The 20,617-nt window shown below is 40.9% G+C and overlaps 1 protein-coding gene across 4 annotated transcripts in view; it reads right to left on the bottom strand.

The window, feature by feature from the left end:
* NCKAP1 (NCK associated protein 1) overlaps positions 1 to 7,704 on the bottom strand; it is a 71,800-nt gene extending 64,096 nt beyond the window's left edge. For all 4 annotated transcript variants that reach the window (XM_060780142.2, XM_060780150.2, XM_060780158.2 and 1 more), the window contains exon 1: positions 7,246 to 7,704. In XM_060780142.2, coding sequence (XP_060636125.1) covers positions 7,246 to 7,353 — 108 coding nt within the window. In that variant the 5' untranslated portion in view covers positions 7,354 to 7,704. The remainder of the gene's footprint in view (positions 1 to 7,245) is intronic.
* Positions 7,705 to 20,617: the final 12,913 nt, after the last annotated feature.

The following is a 20,617-nucleotide window of genomic DNA, read 5'->3' as shown; positions in this document are numbered from 1 at the left end:
TACAAGTTCTTCTTAATTTGGGACACTATTCTGTTTCAAATAAGTGAAAGATTCGGCTATCTATTCTCCCTGACATTACCTTTATCAGTTTCCCTTCACAAATCACCGGCAACCACAAAAGATTAACTGGCTTCAATAGAAGAAATCCCTGCCTCTACAATAAAGTGACAGAAGGGTATTTTTCAACTTCTACCCCAGCAACAACAAATCCTACTTAACAAAAAGAATGGGTGTGGCTACTACATTCCCCAATTTTAGCTGTTGTTGCAGATTTGGACAGGATGTGAAATTTGCATTGGCAATTTACTCAAACACTGGACTAATATAGAAAAAAATGACAGCATCTTGTGGTGTTTTTAAAAAAAATCAATTTACTTGTGGTTAGACTGTCGTAGACCCCAGCCCACCACGACATCACTAGTGCTTGTGACTAGTAGTCATTTAGATTCCCAACCTACAGTATTTAAAGCATATCAGTCAAGGAGGTAGGAGCCCCTGGTGGCGCAATGGGTTAAACCCTTGTGCCGGCAGGACTACTAACCAAAAGGTTGGTGCTTTGAATCTGGGGAATGGGGTGAGCTCCCATTTGTCAGCTCCAGCTTCTCATGTGGGGACATCAGGGAAGCCTGCCACAGGATGGAAAAACATCCCGATGTCCCCTGGGCAACGTCCTTGCAGATGGCCAATTTTCTCACACCAGAAGCAACTTGTTGCTCCTGACATGAAAAAACAAAACAAGGAGGTATTCTATAATAAAAGGGCATTTGAATAGGAAGTTTTCATGTTTTGTTCTTTCAGATATCTTCCCTTAAAAAATGTATCCAAAATGGAAAAGTAATAAACAATGCAACAATTTATTCATTCATTTTAAAATTTTAATTTACGTGTGACACTTCTCCTAATATGCATTATGTAATGTGATGTGTTTTCCATTAACAATAATAGTTATGGACTGCTTTAAACTATGTTATGAGTAACAGAACAAATTACTTCAGAAAAGTAACTTTCTAAGCTCTTAAAATGCCATTATGTCACTAACTCATCCAATTCAACAAGGTCAAAGTCCCAACACTGAATGACAGAAAACACTGCTGAGACCGAAAGATAACCACTCAAAAATCTAATTTTGTTAAGCATAAAATCCCAGAAGAAATTATATTTTCATTATAAAAGATCTGACTGTACTGGCCATTTCACATACAGAGGCTGTATTTTAGTTGAAATGTGGTAAATCCTACTGATAATTTGGTGTTTCATACATAACTATGCTACTGGTCAAAACTCATCAGCTACCAATGAAATTGAAGAATGAGGTATGAATAAAGCTCCTAATTATATAGAATACTTGCTTCACTGGATAATTACTTAAAAGATATAAGGAATGGGGATCCTGGTTTATCTTCTTGGTTAATAAAAATGAACACAAACCATCTCAATTTAGACAGTGCCGCTTAGTAAAAGCCAAGATATTTAAGTTAGAACTAACATTCAGCTGAGGGAATGGGAGGAGAAGCATAAGTCTGCTGCTTCATAAACCTTGATTTATGAGCCTTGGTTTATGAAGCTGTGGATAATCACTCAAATATAGTCACATCCATCTATCTCCTTCAAATAAGGTTAATATAAATCTTACAAACCTTTACTTCTAGAAATGGAGAAAGGGTTCAGCAATAAATTCCGTAAATGCTGCCTCATTACAGGCTTGCCCAAGTACTTCTACTCTACTTCTCTCCATGTTAAGAGTAATAATACAGAATAAAATATGGGATTATTTATCTATCTTTAGTTATCAGCTGGTAGGGGGACAAGTAGGCCATCCAATGTACCTGCAATGCATTTGTGTCCTTTAGTAACAACTGTTTTTTTTTCCTGGTAACTTGCTGTGGACTGGAAGCTAATTACTCATGGACTAGTGTTGGTCCATTGACCAGAGCAACACTGCTTTATACTGCTACTGAAAATAGTAAGAGAGTATCACTGGGTGGGTGGGAACGGGACCAAAGAACCCTGTACAGGCATTCCCCAAGTTCCAAACATCCGACTTACAAACAACTCAGAGTCAGGAACAGAGGTGATGCAACAGGAAGTAATAGAAAACTATCCTTTCACAAGAGTTAGGGGGGAAAGGTGTATCCACTGAAGCTTTATCACCAATCCTTATTTACACAAAAAGCCAAATTCTTTTCAAAATCCAATGATCACAATAATTACAAACATCAGATTTACGAATAACTCATAGTTAGAAACTGAGGCAAGACAACAGGAAGTGATAGAAATCTATCCCTCAGAAGAGAAATTAACTCCTGAAAGAGTTATCATGGGAAGAGGTGTCTCCACTAAAGATTTATCACCAATCCCTGTTTCCACAAAAAGCTATTTTTTTTCAAAATCCAATGATTACAGGGACAAAAAGTGAGGTAAAATCTGAACAGAGGCACAAACAGCAAAACATCATTCTGAACAAGGATGTTAACCCTTCTCAATGCTACCCAAAGCTTGCATATATAGAAGGGGGTGGGGGGGGGGTGGAGTTTTTAAAAAAAGTAAGTACCTGTTTCAACTTATATACAAATTCAGCCTACAGAACCTATCTTGTTCATAACTTGGGGACTGGTAACATACCTAATTATTGGACATAGCTAATTCCAGAGGTTTTTTCAACTGGTGAAATATTACAATCTGAAGCAGAGTTAAAAACTACAGTCAAAAGAGGGAAGACTTCAAAGTGCTTAGCTTTATCAACAATGTGAGAACGGCTAATTCTGACAAGCTATTACTTCCTCTTTTCTTTAAAAACACAGATACACAAAATCACATTAGCGGATTCATCTAGCCACAAAACCACATATTGCCTGGTAATCATTTGATGTTAATGTAAAGGCCATACAAAAACAAGCATATGCTCAATAGTGCTGGGGATAAATGCTTTTCAGGAAGTTTGCTAAATGCGAAGGAGAAAAATTTTCGGGAAAACGATAAGCCTCCTCTCAGTTTTAAATATTTCCCTACTCTCCAGAAGGACTTTGCAATATCATGATAAATAGCAGACTGTACTATTCAGGGCTCTATGAATGCCATCCTTTCTGCTCCATCTACCAGACCACAGCAACAAGAGACACTAAAAAACCACTGATTTAAATAACAGGACCCAGTTACCATAGTGATGAATACTGCTCACACCATTATTAGTAATAATAATACTGCTCATACAAAAATCAAGATACAAAACTGCCATTCCTATCAGTTGGAAAATTAATTTCCAAATGGCAGAAATGAATTTTGTCAAGCCATTTAAGTTGTCTACTCAACATTTCATGCATTATTCCTTTGCAGATGGAAATGGGATTCTGCTGGAAGTTATAAATGAATGTGCTAACCAAATATAATGTGAAGTTGATGTGGGGGGGGGGGGGGGTCAGAAAAGAAAATATGTACACTTGTATCTACAGATCAGTTGAAATTGTGAAGCAGCACAGATAAAACTTGATGTATCTTTTATGGGTTTGGAATGCAAATGATGAAGCAACTGTTTTGACAAGAATAAGCTATTTTTAAGTATCTCTGCTGTTGATATTTAGAAACAGCCTTATTGGTTAGTAATCCTAAGCCACATCATATGCAATTAAGTTAGCAATTTGTAACATGCTGGTTTTTTTTTTTTTAAAAAAAAGAAGCTTTTCTCAAGTTTGTACATTTGATCTCCCAGAAACAGCTCTTACTTGCCACAGGTGGGTTAGAAAATTACCGTATATACCAGCAGTTACTGCAGGTGATATGTTCCTGAACTTACTATAGAACCAGAAGCTGTGAATAATAGCAAACCCTACCAAAATGAGTACCTTCTGTTATCATAGACTCACTATGGAAGACATAGAACTAGGGAGGTATACTCTCACGGAATTTACTAGATATTTCATTACAACTCTTCTGTTAACTTCTGGTGGAAGCATACCACAGAATCGCCTGGAGGGCCAAGAAAATTCCTAGAGGGAACATATTTTGTTATATGTTAAACTGCAGGTACATGAGTACACACTGCATAATGTACTAATGAAGCTTTAGTACCAGACATATTTTCATTAGAGCAGTTTTAACTCTTTGTAAAAGTCAAATTTATGCAACACACTTTTGACTGGAAAAATCTTTATCTTTTCCTTTTACTGAAAGCACATGAACTATTTTCCCATTACAAATTAAGAGTGTCTGTTCAGGATCTCTTAATAGTGGCAAATTAATTTATATAGAGGAATCTTTAATTTTTTTTATGCTTCAGAATGTGTGCCTATTTTCCTGAGGAAAAAAGGCCAAATGAACCCCTGTTCTAGTTCTCAAGTTATGAACAATATAAGATTCTGTAAGTTTGTTAAGTTGAATTTGTTTGTAATTTGGAACAGGTACAAGTGTAACACCAGCCAGAAATATTTATTTTTGGATAGCTCAGGGAAGGGTTAACACTCTTGTGGTGTTTGTTTTGCTGCTTGTTCAGAAGATTTGACCTCACTTTCTGTCCCTGTGATAATTGGATTTTGAAAACTTTGGCTTGTTGGGGAAACAAGGATTGGTGAGAAAGCTTCAATGAAGACCCCTGTTCTCCATGATAACTCTTCCAGGAGTGAATTTCTCTTCCAACAGGTAGATTATCTCACTTCCTGTTGTCTCTCCCCCCTTGTCAACTGAGTTGTTTTAAGTCGGATGTTTGTATCTCGGGGACTGCCTGTATATGTAAATATGAACATGATTGTGCCCTGTATCACTCATTAATCCACCTAATCCAGCACTGCTTGGAAGTACAGCAGCAATGAAAAGTCACAGGCACAAAAATCAAAACTTGCTCTTGAAACTTATGCAGAAATTGAAAACAACATCAAGGAAACTCTGCTGTGGTAAGAAAATATCCATTCATGGGACAATGTTTTTAAAATGAATACATTCAGATAAAAATGCTAATTACTTGAATACAAGTTTGATAGACTCGGCTACATAAATGTCCACTAGTTTTTGAACTGCACCCAAACCACAAAAACAACCTTTAATATATGTGTTCATACAGTACAATACACTGGGTGAAATTATGAAAAGAAACGATCTCATACGCTGTTGGTTTTGGTTTTCCAGATCAATTAAGTCTCAACAGAAATGTCACAGATATATTACATTGGGAAGGAAGTATTTCTAGTGGCACGCTGATTATTGTAACGCATCGGTTTAGAATTTTAACTGATCACAAATCTTTCTCTTTTCTTCATGAAAATATCTCCTTCCCTTGGGTAGAAGAACAGCTGCTACCTAATCCTTGGAACAAATGTTCACATAGCGAACCATCTGAAAACATTCCCTGGAAGCTTTTTCCCCTTCAAACTGGAAAAAAAAGGATGCGTGTCTATTCAGAGAACTATAGCAAGAGCATGTCATTTTCTCCCTCAAGTCAGCTGCATGACTCACAAGGTGAGGTGGGAATGAGAAAAAGTGTAGGCTTCCTATACGCTGTAGGGGATCTTCCTTATTTCCGCATACAAGAGAAGACATTTTTAATTACATGTTAGATATGGAGGCAGCCATCCCTGCTGAATCCATTTCTTTTAAAAAACAAAAAACAAATCTGGAGTCTTGGATTTTCAGAATTGGGAAAAAGAGGAAATGGTTCTCCCTTACCACAACACATCCTGGCTGCTTCCTTTTTCCAGAGGAACAACCAGATGGTGAGAACTAAACGGTACATCCGGCCCAGGCCTTGTGTATGCAAATCCCCACAAAGGGAGATTGATAGAAACAACTGAGGGCCCTTCCATACAGCCATATAACCCAGAATATCTAGGCAAACCATCCACAATATCTGCTTTGAACAGGATTATCTGAGGCCCCTTCCTGGGCCCTTCCACACAGTCCTATATCCCAGAATTTCAAGGCAGAAAATCCCACATTATCTGAGTGTGGACTCAGATAATCCAGTTCAAATCAGATATTGAGGGATTTTCTGCCTTGAAATTCTGGCATATAAGGCTGTGTGGAAGGACCCCACACAGCTTAATAAAATCCCACATTTTTCTGCTTTGAGCTGGAATAAATGGTAGTGTGGACTCAGAGTCCTTCCACACAGCCCTATATCCCAGAATATCAAGGCAGAAAATCCCACAATATCTGCTTGGAAGTGGGGTCCCTTCCACACAGCTGAATAAAACCCCACATTTTCTGGCTTGAATGGGAATATGTGGCAGTGTGGACTCAGATATCCCAGTTCAAAGCAGATAATCTGGGTTATATGACTGTGTGGAAGGGCCCTGGGTTGTCAAGAGTCCACACTGTCATATAACTAAGGACCCTTCCACACAGCCCTATGTGCCAGATTATCAAGGCAGAAAATCCCACAATATCTGCTTTGAACTGGGTTATCTGAATCCACATTCAGATAATGTGGGATTTTCTGCCTTGATATTCTGGGATACAGGGCTGTGTGGAAGGGTCCTGGGTTGTCAAGCGTCCACACTGTCATATAACTAAGGGCCTTTCCATGCAGCCCATGACCCAGAATATCAAGGCAGAAAATCCCACAATATCTGCTTTGAACTGAGTTATCTGACTCCACTGTCAGATAATGTGGGATTTTCTGCCTTGATATTCTGGCATATAGGGCTGTGTGGAAGGAAGGGCCCTCAAACAGCTTCTCTCGAGGCCCTTCCACACAGCCATATAACCCAGAACATTAAGGCAGGATATCTGAGTCCACGCTGCCACATATCCCAGTTCAAAGCAGAGAATGTGGGGTTTTAGTCAGCTGTGTGGAAGAGGGCTGAAGAAACACAGGGCCTCCGCCTCAGAGCCAAACACAGCCTCGCTGACTAATGGAGGAAAAGGAGGGGGGGAGGAGAGAAAGAGAGAGAACACCTCCCCTCCTCAAGATTCCAGAGCTAAGCCCCGCCCCTCCGCGCGAGCCCCCTTCCCCGTATCTATCCGTGTGTGTGTGTATATAATATACGTCTATATAAAATGCTTGGGAAACGAACGCTGTCGAGGCCCGCGCGCCGGGAGAGAGAGGGGAGGGCGGAAGAGTGGGCGCGAGCCAAAGGAGAGCCGAGCAGGTTACGCTAATGGCGGCGCGAGGAAGCGGAAGGGAGGGGGGGAAGAATAACACATTAATAGAGTGCCGTTTCTCCACACAGACATATATATTGAGATAGATAAGGGAGTCCTTTCTCTCTCTCCCCTCCCCCCCCCCCCCCCCGCACGACGCAGCACACGCGCGCGCACCTTCTTGATGTTGTAGAGGCGCGTGAGCATGCCGACGCCGCGGTCGTTGAGGATGGTGAGCTTCTCGGCCAGCTTCTGCTGACTGGGCTGCAGCACCGAGCGCGACATCCTGGGAGACAGAGAGAGACAGAGAGAGGAGGAAAGAAGGGAAGAGACAGAGAGAGAAAGCAGAGGAGGAGGAGGAGGACGGGGGCGATAGGCGGCGGCTCCTCCTCCGTCAGTCAGTCACTCAGCCAGCCAGCCAGCCGCCTCCTCCTCTGGCCTTCCCTCACGCAGCCGCCATGGCCGGGCCGCCGCCGCCTCTGCTCCTCTCTTCCCCTCTCCCTCAGGCTCGGCTGCCTTCCTTAGGCGTGGCGGCGGCGGCGGCAGAAGCAGAGGCTCCAGCCCGGCCTCTGTTCCTGCTGCTGCTGCTTCTTCCCACGGAGAGGCCGGGCTCCTCCGCCCCACGTGACGCCGCCCTCTGCTGCCCCCTCCGGCGGGACAGCGCCAAGGAAAGCACGCGCGCGGTGGCTGCTGGGAGTTGTGGTCCCTCCAGGCCTCCCTCCGCCTTCTCCGCCCAACAGCCCTGGGGCCACCGAAACTACAACTTCCAGGATCCCGTAGCAGGGTTGACAGAGCGGTGGAACTCCTACTCGTATTCTGAGGATCGAATTATGAAGGCTTTTATAGCCGGAATCACTGGGTCGCTGTGAGTTTTCCGGGCTGTCTGGCCATGTTCCAGAAGCATTCTCTCCTGGCGTTTCGCCCACATCTATGACAGGCATCCTCAGAGGTTGTGAGGTCTATTGAAAACTAAGCAAGGGAGGTTTAAATATCCGTGGAAGGTCCGGGGTGGGAGAAAGAACTCTTGTCTGTTGGAGGCAAGTGTGAATGTTGCAGTTGGCCACACTGATTAACATTTATTTATTTATTTTACTAGCCATCCCCTGCCACGCGTTGCTGTGGCCCACATGGGGGTTCTGTGTGGGAGGTTTGGCCCAATTCTATCATTGGTGGGGTTCAGAATGCTCTGTGATTGTAGGTGAACTATAAATCCCAGCAACTACAACTCCCAAATGTCAGGATTCTATTTTCCCCAAACTCTACCAGTGTTCACATTTGGATATATTGAGTATTCGTGTAGAGTTTGGTCCAGATTTATCATTGTTTGACTGCACAGTGATCTCTTGATGTAGGTGAACTACAACTTCAAAACCAAAGGACATTGCCCACCAAACCCTTCCAGTATTTTCAGTTGGTCATGGGAGAACTGTGTGCCAAGTTTGGTTCAATTCCATCATTGGTGGGGTTCAGAATGCTCTTTGATTGTAGGTGAACTATAAATCCCAGCAACTACAACACCCAAATGACAAAATCAATTTTTTGTGGTGAAGGACATATGTTGGCCTGATAGGTTCCTTGTGTCCAAATTTGTCGTCAATTCCCCCAGTGGTTTTTGAGTTAATATCACAAACGAACATTACATTCAGTTCTTGTGGGTTTTTTCGGGCTATATGGCCATGTTCTAGAGGCATTTCTCCTGACGTTTCGCCTGCATCCATGGCAAGCATCCTCAGAGGTGAGGTCTGCTGGAACTGGGGAAAAAAGGGGTTTATATATCTGTGGAATGACCAGGGTGAGACAAAAGGCTTTTGTAACTTGGGCTAGGTGTGAATCTTTCAACTGACCACCTTGATTAGCATACAATGGGCTGACAAATGAACATTACATTTTTATTTATATAGATTTAAAACATTTATATTCCGCCCTTCTCACCCCGAAGGGGACTCAGGGCGGAGCACAGCATATATACGGCAAACATTCAATGCCGGGACACAAATTCACATACAATATATAAACATTAAAAAAAACATTTATCAAAATGTTAAAATACCCCATTTAAAACTATCCTAGTCATCTGTGTAAAATCTAATTGGTCATCTTTTCTATTGCCGCTTTATTGCCCTGTCCCGAAAGCTTGGTCCCACAGCCAAGTTTTTACCATCCTTCTAAAGGACAGGAAGGAGGAGGGCTGACCTGATCTCACCAGGAAGGTAGTTCCATAGCTGGGGAGCAATCACCGAGAAGGCCCTGTCTCTCGTCCCCACCAATTGTGCCTGTGACAATGGCGGGGCGGAAAGCAGGGCCTCCCCTGAGGATCTTAATCTCTGTGATGGTTCATAGGAGGAGATGCGTTCGGACAGGTAATTTGGGCCGGGGCTTGCAGCTTCAAAGCCTGGCTGGTTGCTTCCTGGGGGGATCTTTTGTTGAGAGGTGTTAGCTTGCCTACAAATGCCCATCCCCTGTTCAGATATCAGCCAGCACACCAAATCAAGAAATAGTTTTCGAAGATATTTATTTAATGTTTTGTTTTAATGAATTTGTTGATTGTTCTTATCATTATGATGGCACCGAATTGTGTTTGCTGTGAGGCTGCCCTGAGTCCCCCCTCGGGGGTGAGAAGTATATGAAATAAATAAATAAATAAATAAAATATACAGAGATATTGGAGTCACAGGAACACCTTAGCAAGCAAGAGCCCAAAAGTGGCAGGTTAAAACCCAGAACCTCAAGTCATACCGAATAAGAGACTTCCTCCTGGGCAGACTGTGCTCTGGCATCACGAGATGCAGAGCCAATCTTAAGAAGTGGAGTCACAAAGTGGAGTCCACGACATGTGAGTGTGGAAAAGAACAAATCACAGACCACCTACTACAATGCAACCTGAGCCCCTGCCACATACACAATGGAGGACCTTCTTATAGCAACACCAGAGGCACTCCAAGTGGCCAGCTACTGGTCAACTGATATTTAGAATAATGCTAAGTTTTTTTAAAACTTTGTTTTTTAAATACATTGCAACTGTACCCTCGGTTCACTTCTGATTGTTGTTGTTCATTCGTTCAGTCGTTTCCAATTCTTTGTGACCTCATGGACCAGTCCACGCCAGAGCTCCCTGTCAGCCGTCACCACCCCCAGCTCCTTCAAGATCAACCCAGTCACTTCAAGGGTGCCATCCATCCATCTTGTCCTTGGTCAGCTCCTCTTCCCTTTTCCCCAGCATAATTGTCTTCTCTAAGCTTTCCTTCCTTCTCATGATGTGGCCAAAGTACTTAATCTTTGCCTCTGCTATCCTTCCCTCCAATGAGCAGTCGGGCTTCTGATACGATAAATAAATAAGCTGGCCCTGATTGATTCTGGCACTGACTGACATTTGTGGAATCTCGAGGGTGGGAGAAAGAACTCTTCTCTGCTTGAGGCAGGTGTAGATGCTACTATGTTCAGCAAAGGACAAGAGGGATCCTCACCTCTGCAGGAGCCTGTATACTGTATACCATGCAGCTGTGGACAAGTCTACAAAGGCACCCCCAAACGCAGCATTGCCCAGACACGAATCAAGGAACATGAAAGACACTGCAGACTACTTCAACCAGAGAAGTCAGCCATAGCAGAGCACCTGATGAACCAACCTGGACACAGCATATTATCTGAGAACACAGAAATGTTGGACCACTAACAACCACCATTTTAGACTACACAGCGGTGTACAGGGAGCATACAACCCCCCTGTTGCGCCAGCTCCACTGGCTGCCGATCCAATTCCGAGCACAATTCAAAGTGCTGGTTTTGACCTACAAAACCCTATATGGTTCCGGCCCAGTGTATTTGTCCGAACGGATCTCCCTCTACGTCCCACCTTGAAGCTTAAGATCCTCTGGGGAGGCCCTGCTCTCGACTCCACCACTCTCACAAGTGAGGTTGGCGGGGACGAGGAGCAGGGCCTTCTCAGTGGTGGCCCCCCACCTGTGGAACTCACTCCCCGGGGAGATTAGATCGTCATCTTCCCTCTTGGCGTTCAGGAAAAAACTGAAGACCTGGATCTGGGAACAAGCCTTTGGTCATTCTGACAGCTAACTGAAGGATCTGATGATGGCAAGGACAAATGGAATGGAATGGATATATGGACTCTGAACCCTGAGCATGAGATTGCTTTATGATTTTATTATGTATTGATGTTTTTAATTAATTGTTGAATTGTTTGTATTTTGTACTGCTTGTGAATTGTCTTGGGCATCTAATTGTGCCCCCACTGTAAGCTGTCCTGAGTCCCCCCCGGGGTGAGAAGGGCGGGGTATAAGTAAATGAAATAAATAAATAAATACACAGAGAAGCCATTGAAATCCACAAGCATGTGGACAATTTCAACAGAAAGGAGGAAATCATGAAAATGAACAAAATCTGGCTACCAGTATTAAAAAAAACTCTAAAACTATAACAGTAAATAAAGAACAACACTCAAAAAACGGGAATTCCAGACAGGAAACAATCGGGACCAGCTAATCAACTCTCCCCCAGACAGGAAGTACAAATGTTAAAATATTGGCTTAAGATTAAAACACGTTAAAATAGTTCTTGCTAACGAAATGTAAATTTAAATTGACTGGGTAGGCCTGCCAGAAGAGATAGGTCTTTAATTGAATTTTAAATTCTGACAGCTCATTTGGCTGTCAAATCTCTTCCAGCAGGTCATTCCACAGTCTAGTGGCATACTTATATATTGAAACTAGGTCATACCTTTCCAAGTTATATGTAAAAGTAAAAAAATGCACCTGACTCAAGGAATACTAAAAAGCTTTTGAACAACTGCCAAGAATTATTGCTCTCCACCTCCGAAGTGTAGATGTGAAAATGAAACTGGGTAGACTAGTCTAGCAATCTAGCAGGTGAAAGTACAAGATCAGAAAAAATGTCTAGGGAGTGGGGAAATCAAAATGAAAACAGGAAGCTAAGAAGAAAATCCATGCAATTGTTGGACGAGCAATTACTTTTAAACTCATGTAGGAACATACTGTATTTTATTGATTTCAAGACACTCTTTCCTGTTCAAGGGGCTTAAAAATTGGGTGCACCTTACATTTGACAGTGTATTCGCGTCACTGTTTTAAAAAATTTCCCATGTTTTGCCAATGACGTGATACGTTTTAGTTTTGATGGGAAACCTGTTAGAAAATGCAAGGAATCAGTGAGTGTGTGTGTGTCAACTGTAAAATAAAGTGCATGAAGCCAATCGGTCGGGCAATGCATGGAGTGATGGCTTAGCCTAGAACTTTTGGAAACTTGCACTTTTGTTCAGGCTCAAGGCTATGCATGTGTTCAGAGAGACAGTTGGAAGAGAGAAGCAGAGTGAGAGAGAAACTGATTTGCTTCTTGGCTTCTGAAAAGAAAATCTCTCATATGGACAAAGAATTACCATTTTAAATCTCTCTGAAAAGACATTTAGTGAGTTGATGCAACTGATCATATTGTACATATGTCGATCTGAATTAAGAAGAGTAAACTACTTGTTCACCTGCGTTGCATATTTTCTTTCCTTGGTAAGGCAGTGTGTGGGCTGATCCAACAAACTTGTGGTTTGTTTTATATTCCACCACAAAACCCACCTTCATCCTGCTCCCCCAGTCCATTTTTTAACAAAGTGGTGCACTTTGTAAGTGTGTAGCCAGCCACTATTGCGAAGCAAGGTTTTGTTGTATCTTTGAAACAACCTTGAGTTACCGGGGCTATATTTCATTCAATGTGATCCCTTATTACACCTCAAAATATCAAAAAGATACCACTATGAAGCTGCATTCACATAAAAATGCAGAAGCACATGGCAACGGAGCTCTGGGTTGACATTTTGACATCACTGAGGTAAAGGTTTGTTGTTTGAGAAATGCTCACAATTCCATATTTTTGTGCAGAGTTTCAACCAAGTGCTTTGTAGAAAGGAAGGTGTGCTAAGTTTTGTATTGCAGGCATGCACAAAGGGGTTAACCATGACTACACAATCCATGCAGTTGGAAGCCATAGAAATTACCAAGTCCCTCGGAAAAGATAAAACAATTTTGAAGGCAGACAGGCTATGCATCATTTGGGGGGGGGGGGGGGGGTGTTATTGTCAAGGCATTGAATGTTTATTTGTCAAAAAAATCCTGCAGACTTTCAAGAGAAGCTGATTAACTTTCAGCGATAGGTGATCAAATTAAGGAGAAAAGGGAAATATGAATTCAGACAAATTGGAAATGCTGATGAAACTACAGTCTTTGATAGCCCTTGAAATTACACTGTCAATGCGAAAAAAGTCATCACCACTGGCTGTGAAAAGCAGTGTATCCCCGTGATACTATGTATCACCGCTGATGCTCAAAATTGGCCATCATATTTAATTGTAAATTGGGAAAACATACTAAAGAATAACATTTTCCCCTACAATGGCATTATATGTGCACAGAAACACTGATGATGACATCAGATCTTATGGCGGACTGACTAAGTGTTGTGTGGGATATATGTCCTAGAAGTCTTTGTAACCCACCCAGTTTTCTAGTCCTTGATGCCTTTCATTGACATTTGTAGGACCAGGTTAAAAAAAACACAAAAAAACAGAATCATAGCGACTTAATTGGAGCCACTTGATGTTTCAGTGATCAAACTATTTAAGGGTTTATTGAAAAAGGAATATGAATCCTGTCTGTCAGATGACAACCTTTCCCGACACCCTCTGGAAAAATAAAGAGAGCACTGGCATCAAAATTGGCAGAATAGGTATCAACAGCCTAGATCAGGGTCCTCAAACTTTTTAAGCAGAGAGCCCTCAGACTTGGGGAGCGGGGCTGGATCATAGTTTGGAAAAAAAATGAATTCCTATGCACACTGCACATATCTTATTTGTAGTGCAAAAAAATTGAAGCAACAATACAGTATTTAAAATGAACAATTTTAACCAACATAAACTTACCAGTGTTTCAATGGGAAGTGTGGGTTTGTTTTTAGCTGATGAGATAGTCAAGTTAATTAGGATTGTTGTTGTTGTGTGCCTTCCAAGTAGTTTCAGTCTTAGAGCGACCCTAGGTATAAAATTTTGGTCAGGGGGCAGGGAAATGACATTGGAGACCTGCATCTGGCCTGCAAGCCTTAATTTGGGTTTAGAAACTAATCCCAGAAAGAATAATACAGCACTCCTTTGAAAAAATGTTGCAACAAATGCTCTTGTTGGTTCGGAGGACAGCAGCCTATGGGATAATGAAGATAAAGACAGCTCAGAAAAAAAGCAGACTCCGATGAATCAGAATCTCGCACATTAGACTGCAATATGGATTCTGAAACAAGATCACTTTTCTGTTTTATGTACATATAATGTGTTTCCCCATTATGACTGAGTAAATTGAATTCTATTGTAATTAAAATATTTGTTAGATATATTTTAGCATTTAATTTTATTCTTAAAATTCATCCTTAAAAATTCTATTTTCTTTTAAAAAAAGAACATCTTTCCCTCCTAAAACTGAAGCTTGACAATTGTGTGCACCTTACATTTGATTTCACCTTAGATTTGATGAAATATGGTATACGCTGCTTTAGACATACATAACTATCTTCAATAAATTACATGAAAATTAGAAAGAAGGAGAAGAAGAAACAGGCCATATAAACACACACCAAAGAACGTTTATTTTAAAAATCACAGCAAATTAAAAAAAATGGCAGGATTAAGCATATTTTTCAGCTTCAAAGGCTACATTTATTTGAAGGAAGTGGGGCATATATCAGCAGTGATACACCATCTTTCATCAGTTACAAGATACACTCTTTACTATTGTTATATTCAAATTTTTAATAATAAATCATTCTTTACTATCGCTGCTATATGATATATGCACTTTATTCACTAGCTCTATCCTCTATTGTTGACACCAGTCTGCCTACCCACAACGAGACATTGAATTTTCCTATTGGTTATTGGTTCTGATGTTGTTTTATGTATTGCTTGATGTTGTTGTTTTCATTTTGTTATATTTTTTTGTTATTATTTTGTTGATATGCATTTTAATGTGTTATGTTTTAACCGCTTGGCCCCATGTAAATTGCCCCAAGTCCTTTCAGGGAGATGGAGGCGGGGTATAAAAATAAAGTTGTTGTTATCATCATCCCATTAAAGAGGCTAAAAAACAAGGTGTAAATTACATTTAATGGCATCTTTGATTTGCCTGTTGTTTTCTAACCTCTGTTCCAGCCTCACCAGCTCTGCCAGTCCCAACATTTTGTCCTCAGCCAGTCAACTGTTTACCAGTATTTTTACTTTTTCTGCTGTCTCCTCAACAGTCTGATAGATCTAGCGCTTCTACGCCCTTATAATCCAGTGATTATAAGCAAATAATCCACATTATCTGATTTGAACTGGATTATATGAGTCTATACTGCCATGAAATGCAGTTCAAAGCAGATAATCTGGATTTTATATGGCAGTGTAGAAGGGGCCTTAGGAAAGTAAATCGTTGTTTCTTTTTTCAAGAGTGCCAATTAGTTTTCTTCTTTTCCTTACTCACTATAAGAACATGTCCACTCTGGGTTTGAAAAGGTTCCCAACTCTTCTCATAGAGTTGTGACCCAATTGTTTATTCTAATTGCAACTGGGTTCAATAAATAAATTTCACCTACTAGAAAGTCTCAGCCATTATTCTGCACTGTAGTCTTTCCATAAATATTAGTAAAAATAAAACAATGTTCCACAGAGGACATTGCCAAGTATGTGGTAGATGAATGTACTGTATTAATTGCTAAGTTGCAATGTGAATAGTCTTTAACATTAGAAAGCCTGCACCTGTGAGATTTTTTAAAATTACTTTTCACATAGAATTAAAAATGTATGAATGTTAATGGTTAGTTAAAAGTGGCTGCAGGTGAAACAGCAGATGGTATTTAAAATAATTTGCTTTTTAATTGAGAAAATACAAGATTTTGTAAAATACCCTGCGGGAAAAAAATCTAATACAGAACAGATTCTCTCTCCACCCCATCTTATATACACATATACAATTATTTTCATGTAAGACTTGATGTTCCATATGGAATAATAGCTACCATTTCATTTAGTAAAGCACCAATAATTAAACATTTGAATAGTTTTCTTCAATACAGTAAAATAATAATGATATTAATCCCAAAAATGCCAATGTGTTTGAAGTACCTGCTTAAAGTATTTCCCAAACCAGATTGTATTATTCTTGCTCTTGGGAGAAACATCTGCCCTATTTTTTCTTAATTTTAAAATTATGTTTTGATTGTTTGGTCATAAATTACTGAATAAGCAAGAGTTAAAAAAAAGCAAGACAATATCTTGATACATGTTACATAGGAGATGGTTAGGGTTGCAATGTTGGTCTTAAATTTTGTACCTAGCAATATATACCTTAGATCAGTGGTTCCCAACCATTGGTCCATGGACCACCAGTGGTCCACAAGAAGTAAAATATGGTCCGTGTCCTCATCGTTACTACACCATTGCAACAAGAGCGACTGTTATAGTGCCAAGAGCCCTGTTATAGTGCCAAGGCTTACTAAATATGGTTTTCTGTGAGCGAGCAGATAGCGACGGCTGGATGGCATATGTTCTGTATCAGAAACAAGAGCTGATGTGGTCTATCCAGTGCAATTTTCTGAATCAGCGCCCCAAATGACCAAACCGAATCTAAATTTGATCAAAAACTGATTCGTAACCCTTTTAGTACTAATGTTGGGGAATGGTCCCTGGTCAAAGTGGTTCCTGGTCAAGTTGTCCATCGTCAAGTGATTCCTGGTTAAAAAAAAGGGTTGCAAACCACTGTACTAGATGGTACTGTTTAATTATCTGGGTGGAGACCACTAGGGAGAGAAGGATTGGGGAGGAGGGAGGAAAACCATTTATCCTGTTTTTGCTGGTTATACCTCCTCCCCATTTCCCATATCATAAAGAAGGGTTGATTCCACAACAGGGACATGGGTGGGGGAAATAACAGGAAAATAGGGGAAATGGTTTTCCTCCTTCAAGCCACTCTCCACGTCCATAAAATGGACTATCTTTCTCTCTCTCTAGCGCCCTCATGTGACCTCTGCCCAGATAATGGACAGTACCCCAATTAACTAGAATCCAAGCAACTGGATCTCTTAAGGAACTAGCAAAAATGATGAAACACTATTTTAAATTTAAAAATTCAAAATAATTTGTATAATACAGTAAAACCATTTTTATAATACAGAAAACTGTGTTACATTAAGTTCTTTTTATTTGCTTTTAATTATGGTATTTCAATATTAATATCAAGTCAATACAAAGTTTATGGTATGATATAGTATGAGGTATAGTATTCACTGGGCCTATTTTCATAGTAGCTCCTAAGCAACCAAAAAACTACATTTCTCATTTAACAATTCCCATGGGTATCAGTTCATTTCTGGTGACTTAATGGGCTTCATGGTAAGATCCTTATTACACCACTCCTTTATGCTGCATTATTCTGCTTGAAATCTGTTCCACCCAGTCTCTCGAGGGGAGCTGACTGCTGATGTTATCACACCCATGTTGTATTTGGAGTTTAAGAGTGTCATTGGCATGGGGTTTTTTTTTTGGCTGAAGTTAATGACTGAAGCTGTTCCACACTTTGTTATTGGTTTATCTAATTCATTTTTTTCAATGTAGTCATTGTTGGCTCAAAAGGCACAATGATAGAGTGGTAGTGCATGCTATAATGTTATAGTGATATAATAGTAAACAAAAAAAATCGGAAGAGGTGGTTAAAATGGGTTTAAACATACTATAGAAGTGGTCTGGGGCTTCTTTGCCAGAGATTTCCTTGAGGTATGGATAACATGATCACACACACACACCATGCCAACTAATGACTCATTCATCAAAAAAACGGCTGCATCCACACTTTGGCCACTAATGGATCCTTCCTGGACGAAAGTGCTATGGTTAAACCAATCTGGTTACTGATTTGTTGTGGGGAAAAGGGGTCATTAATGGATTGTTTCCACAATGAAAAAGAAACCCTACCTTTTCAGTCATCCTGCAACACAACAATGCCTAGAGAGTAATAATATTGTGTGATAAGACCAAACAGCCAACAGGAGTAATGCATCACTATAGTGCACAAACAGCATGGTGTAATAATTATCTAAGTGACAAGTGAGTAGAATTAATAAAAGCATATAGTAAATTCCCCAAATGTTTCACTTCACCTTTCATTTCTTCCCTTCTTGGCTATCTAGAGAAAAAGCTGTTTTTGCTTCCCAAGAGAAAGCTAAAACTATGGGACTTTAAAGCACAAACCTGCATTTGTGCCATCACTAATCCCAGTAATTTATGGGGACAATCACCCCAAAATTTCATGACATTAGTAGCTGCACAACAATGATACTTTGCTGCTCTATGGTCCTGCAGCTGGACTTGGGAACAAACTCTGTCCTTCTGCAGTTCTGTAGTTGCATATTTTTAAAATTATTTTCTTCCTTCCTTCCTTTCTTTTTTTTTAAACCCTTCTAATTTTTAAATCCTGGGAAAAGAGAGAGGCAGATGACAGGACATGCACGTGCCGGCACAGAAGTGCCGGCTAGAGAATCATCGTAGCAGGTACGTTTTGGCACTGTGGTGCAGTCAGGGGCTATTGGTGGGTTTGGCCTGTAAATAGCAGGAGATGGATTTGTGACAGGGAGGTGGCAGACTGACAATGGGTTTTACATGGCACTGTGTGATTGGGATTGGTTTGCCATCTCCATGCATACAGTTTTCATTGTATTTCCTGCAAAATTAGGTATGATTGAAAGAAAGCATGCATGTGTGCTAAGACTGAGCTGTTCTGAAACACTTCCCCCCCCCCCTCTCTGGTTATGAATACAGTGTACATTTTGTGCCACTTAAAAGCACACATCTCTTGCTGTCTGCGTTGCTGCTGTTCTTCAGAAGTGCCAGCTCACACAGTATTTCATGTTACATCATGTAGGGATAGACAGAAAAGTAGCCAGCCACCATGGTGATCTTGGTGCCTTTTGTGATAGCTTAAATCAGAAACTGATCCCAGGGCATTCTAGCTGTGGTGTGAACACTTCCTCAGATACATAAATGAGGACAAAGTTGTGGTTCAACTTATCGTTTTGATGGGTGTGTGTATGTGTATTTGTGCATGCATGTGTGTGCAGGGAAATGCTTGTTGGACACCATGTTTATCTATTCTGCTAGGAAGTGATACATGAATGAATGATTCCATTTCAAGAAGGGCATGAAGCCTTCAGTGGTGCAGCGGGTAAACCGCTGAGCTGCAGAACTTGCTGACCAAAAGGTTGGTGGTTCGAATCCAGGGAGTGGGGCAAGCTCCCACTGTTAGCCCCAGCTTCTGCCAGCCTAGCAGTTCAAAAACATGTGAATGTGAGTAGATCAATAGGTATTGCTTCAGCAGGAAGGTAATTGACCAGCCCAGGTAACTATTTCAAACAATGAACAACCTGTTATTTGGCTAATACACCTGAAGGCAGAATACCATCCAGAGAAATACTGAGCACAGCTTACAGCAAAAGCCACCTGCAGGGCCAGCTAGATAATGCACTTCATGCAAGTTGATCACACCATAAAAGTAAAAGTGAAGGTTTCCCCTGAGTCTGCAGGGTGGTACTCATCTCCATTTCTAAGCCGAAGACTTGGTGTCTGTAGATGCCTCCAAGGTCACGTGGCTGGCATGACTGCACGGAGTACTGTTACCTTCCTGCTGAAGCGGTACCTATTGATCTACTCCTATTCGTATGTTTTCGAACTGCTAGGCTGGCAGAAGCTGGTGCTAACAGTGCGAGCTTGCCCCACCAACCTTTATGTCAACAAGTTCTGCAGCTCAGCGGTTTACCCGCTGCACCACTGAAGGCTCCATTCCTTCTTGAAATGCAGTATTCTGCCTGTATTAGCCAAAGAACAGGTTGTTCATTGTTTGAAATAGTTACCTGGGCTGGTCAATTTCCTGCCCTCATTCATGTGTATTTTCTTAATCATAATACTGATATGATTATGAGAGTGGGGGAGGCTGCTCTAAGGACACAGAAACATAGAACTGGAAGAGATTGTATGGGGCATCTAGTCCAACCCCCTGTCATGAAGGAAAGTACTCATGACAGATGGCCATCCAGCCTCTATTTAAAACCTCCAGAGAAGGAACTTCCAGCACACTCCAAGGCAGAGAGTTCCACTGTTGAACAGCTCTTACAGTCAGGAAGTTCTTCCTAATATTCAATTGGAATCTCTTTTCCTGTAATTTGAACCCATTACTCCAAGTCCTAGACACCCTAGAATAGAATTCTATTCTCAGCCTTTTGAATCTAAAGAATCTGGATACAGATTGTGGGAATGTTCTTGGCATCAGATGATAGTTTCTACCCCAAATATGAAAAGGTAGTGAACTTTCTCCCTAGCATGGCTTAATCGATAATACTGAAGACACATTCACTACCTTTGAAGTCTGGCAAAGAGAGAAGGGACAGCGCCATAGGAGTTAATGCTTGTTAAATAAGAAACACTAATCATTCAAGGACCTAATGTCCAGAGGTTTCTCCA

The sequence above is a fragment of the Anolis sagrei genome, chromosome 1, assembly GCF_037176765.1.
Source record: "Anolis sagrei isolate rAnoSag1 chromosome 1, rAnoSag1.mat, whole genome shotgun sequence".
NCBI lineage: Eukaryota > Metazoa > Chordata > Lepidosauria > Squamata > Dactyloidae > Anolis > Anolis sagrei.
The sequence above is the reverse complement of the archived record's forward strand: the minus strand, read 5'-3'. Positions and strand labels throughout refer to the sequence as shown.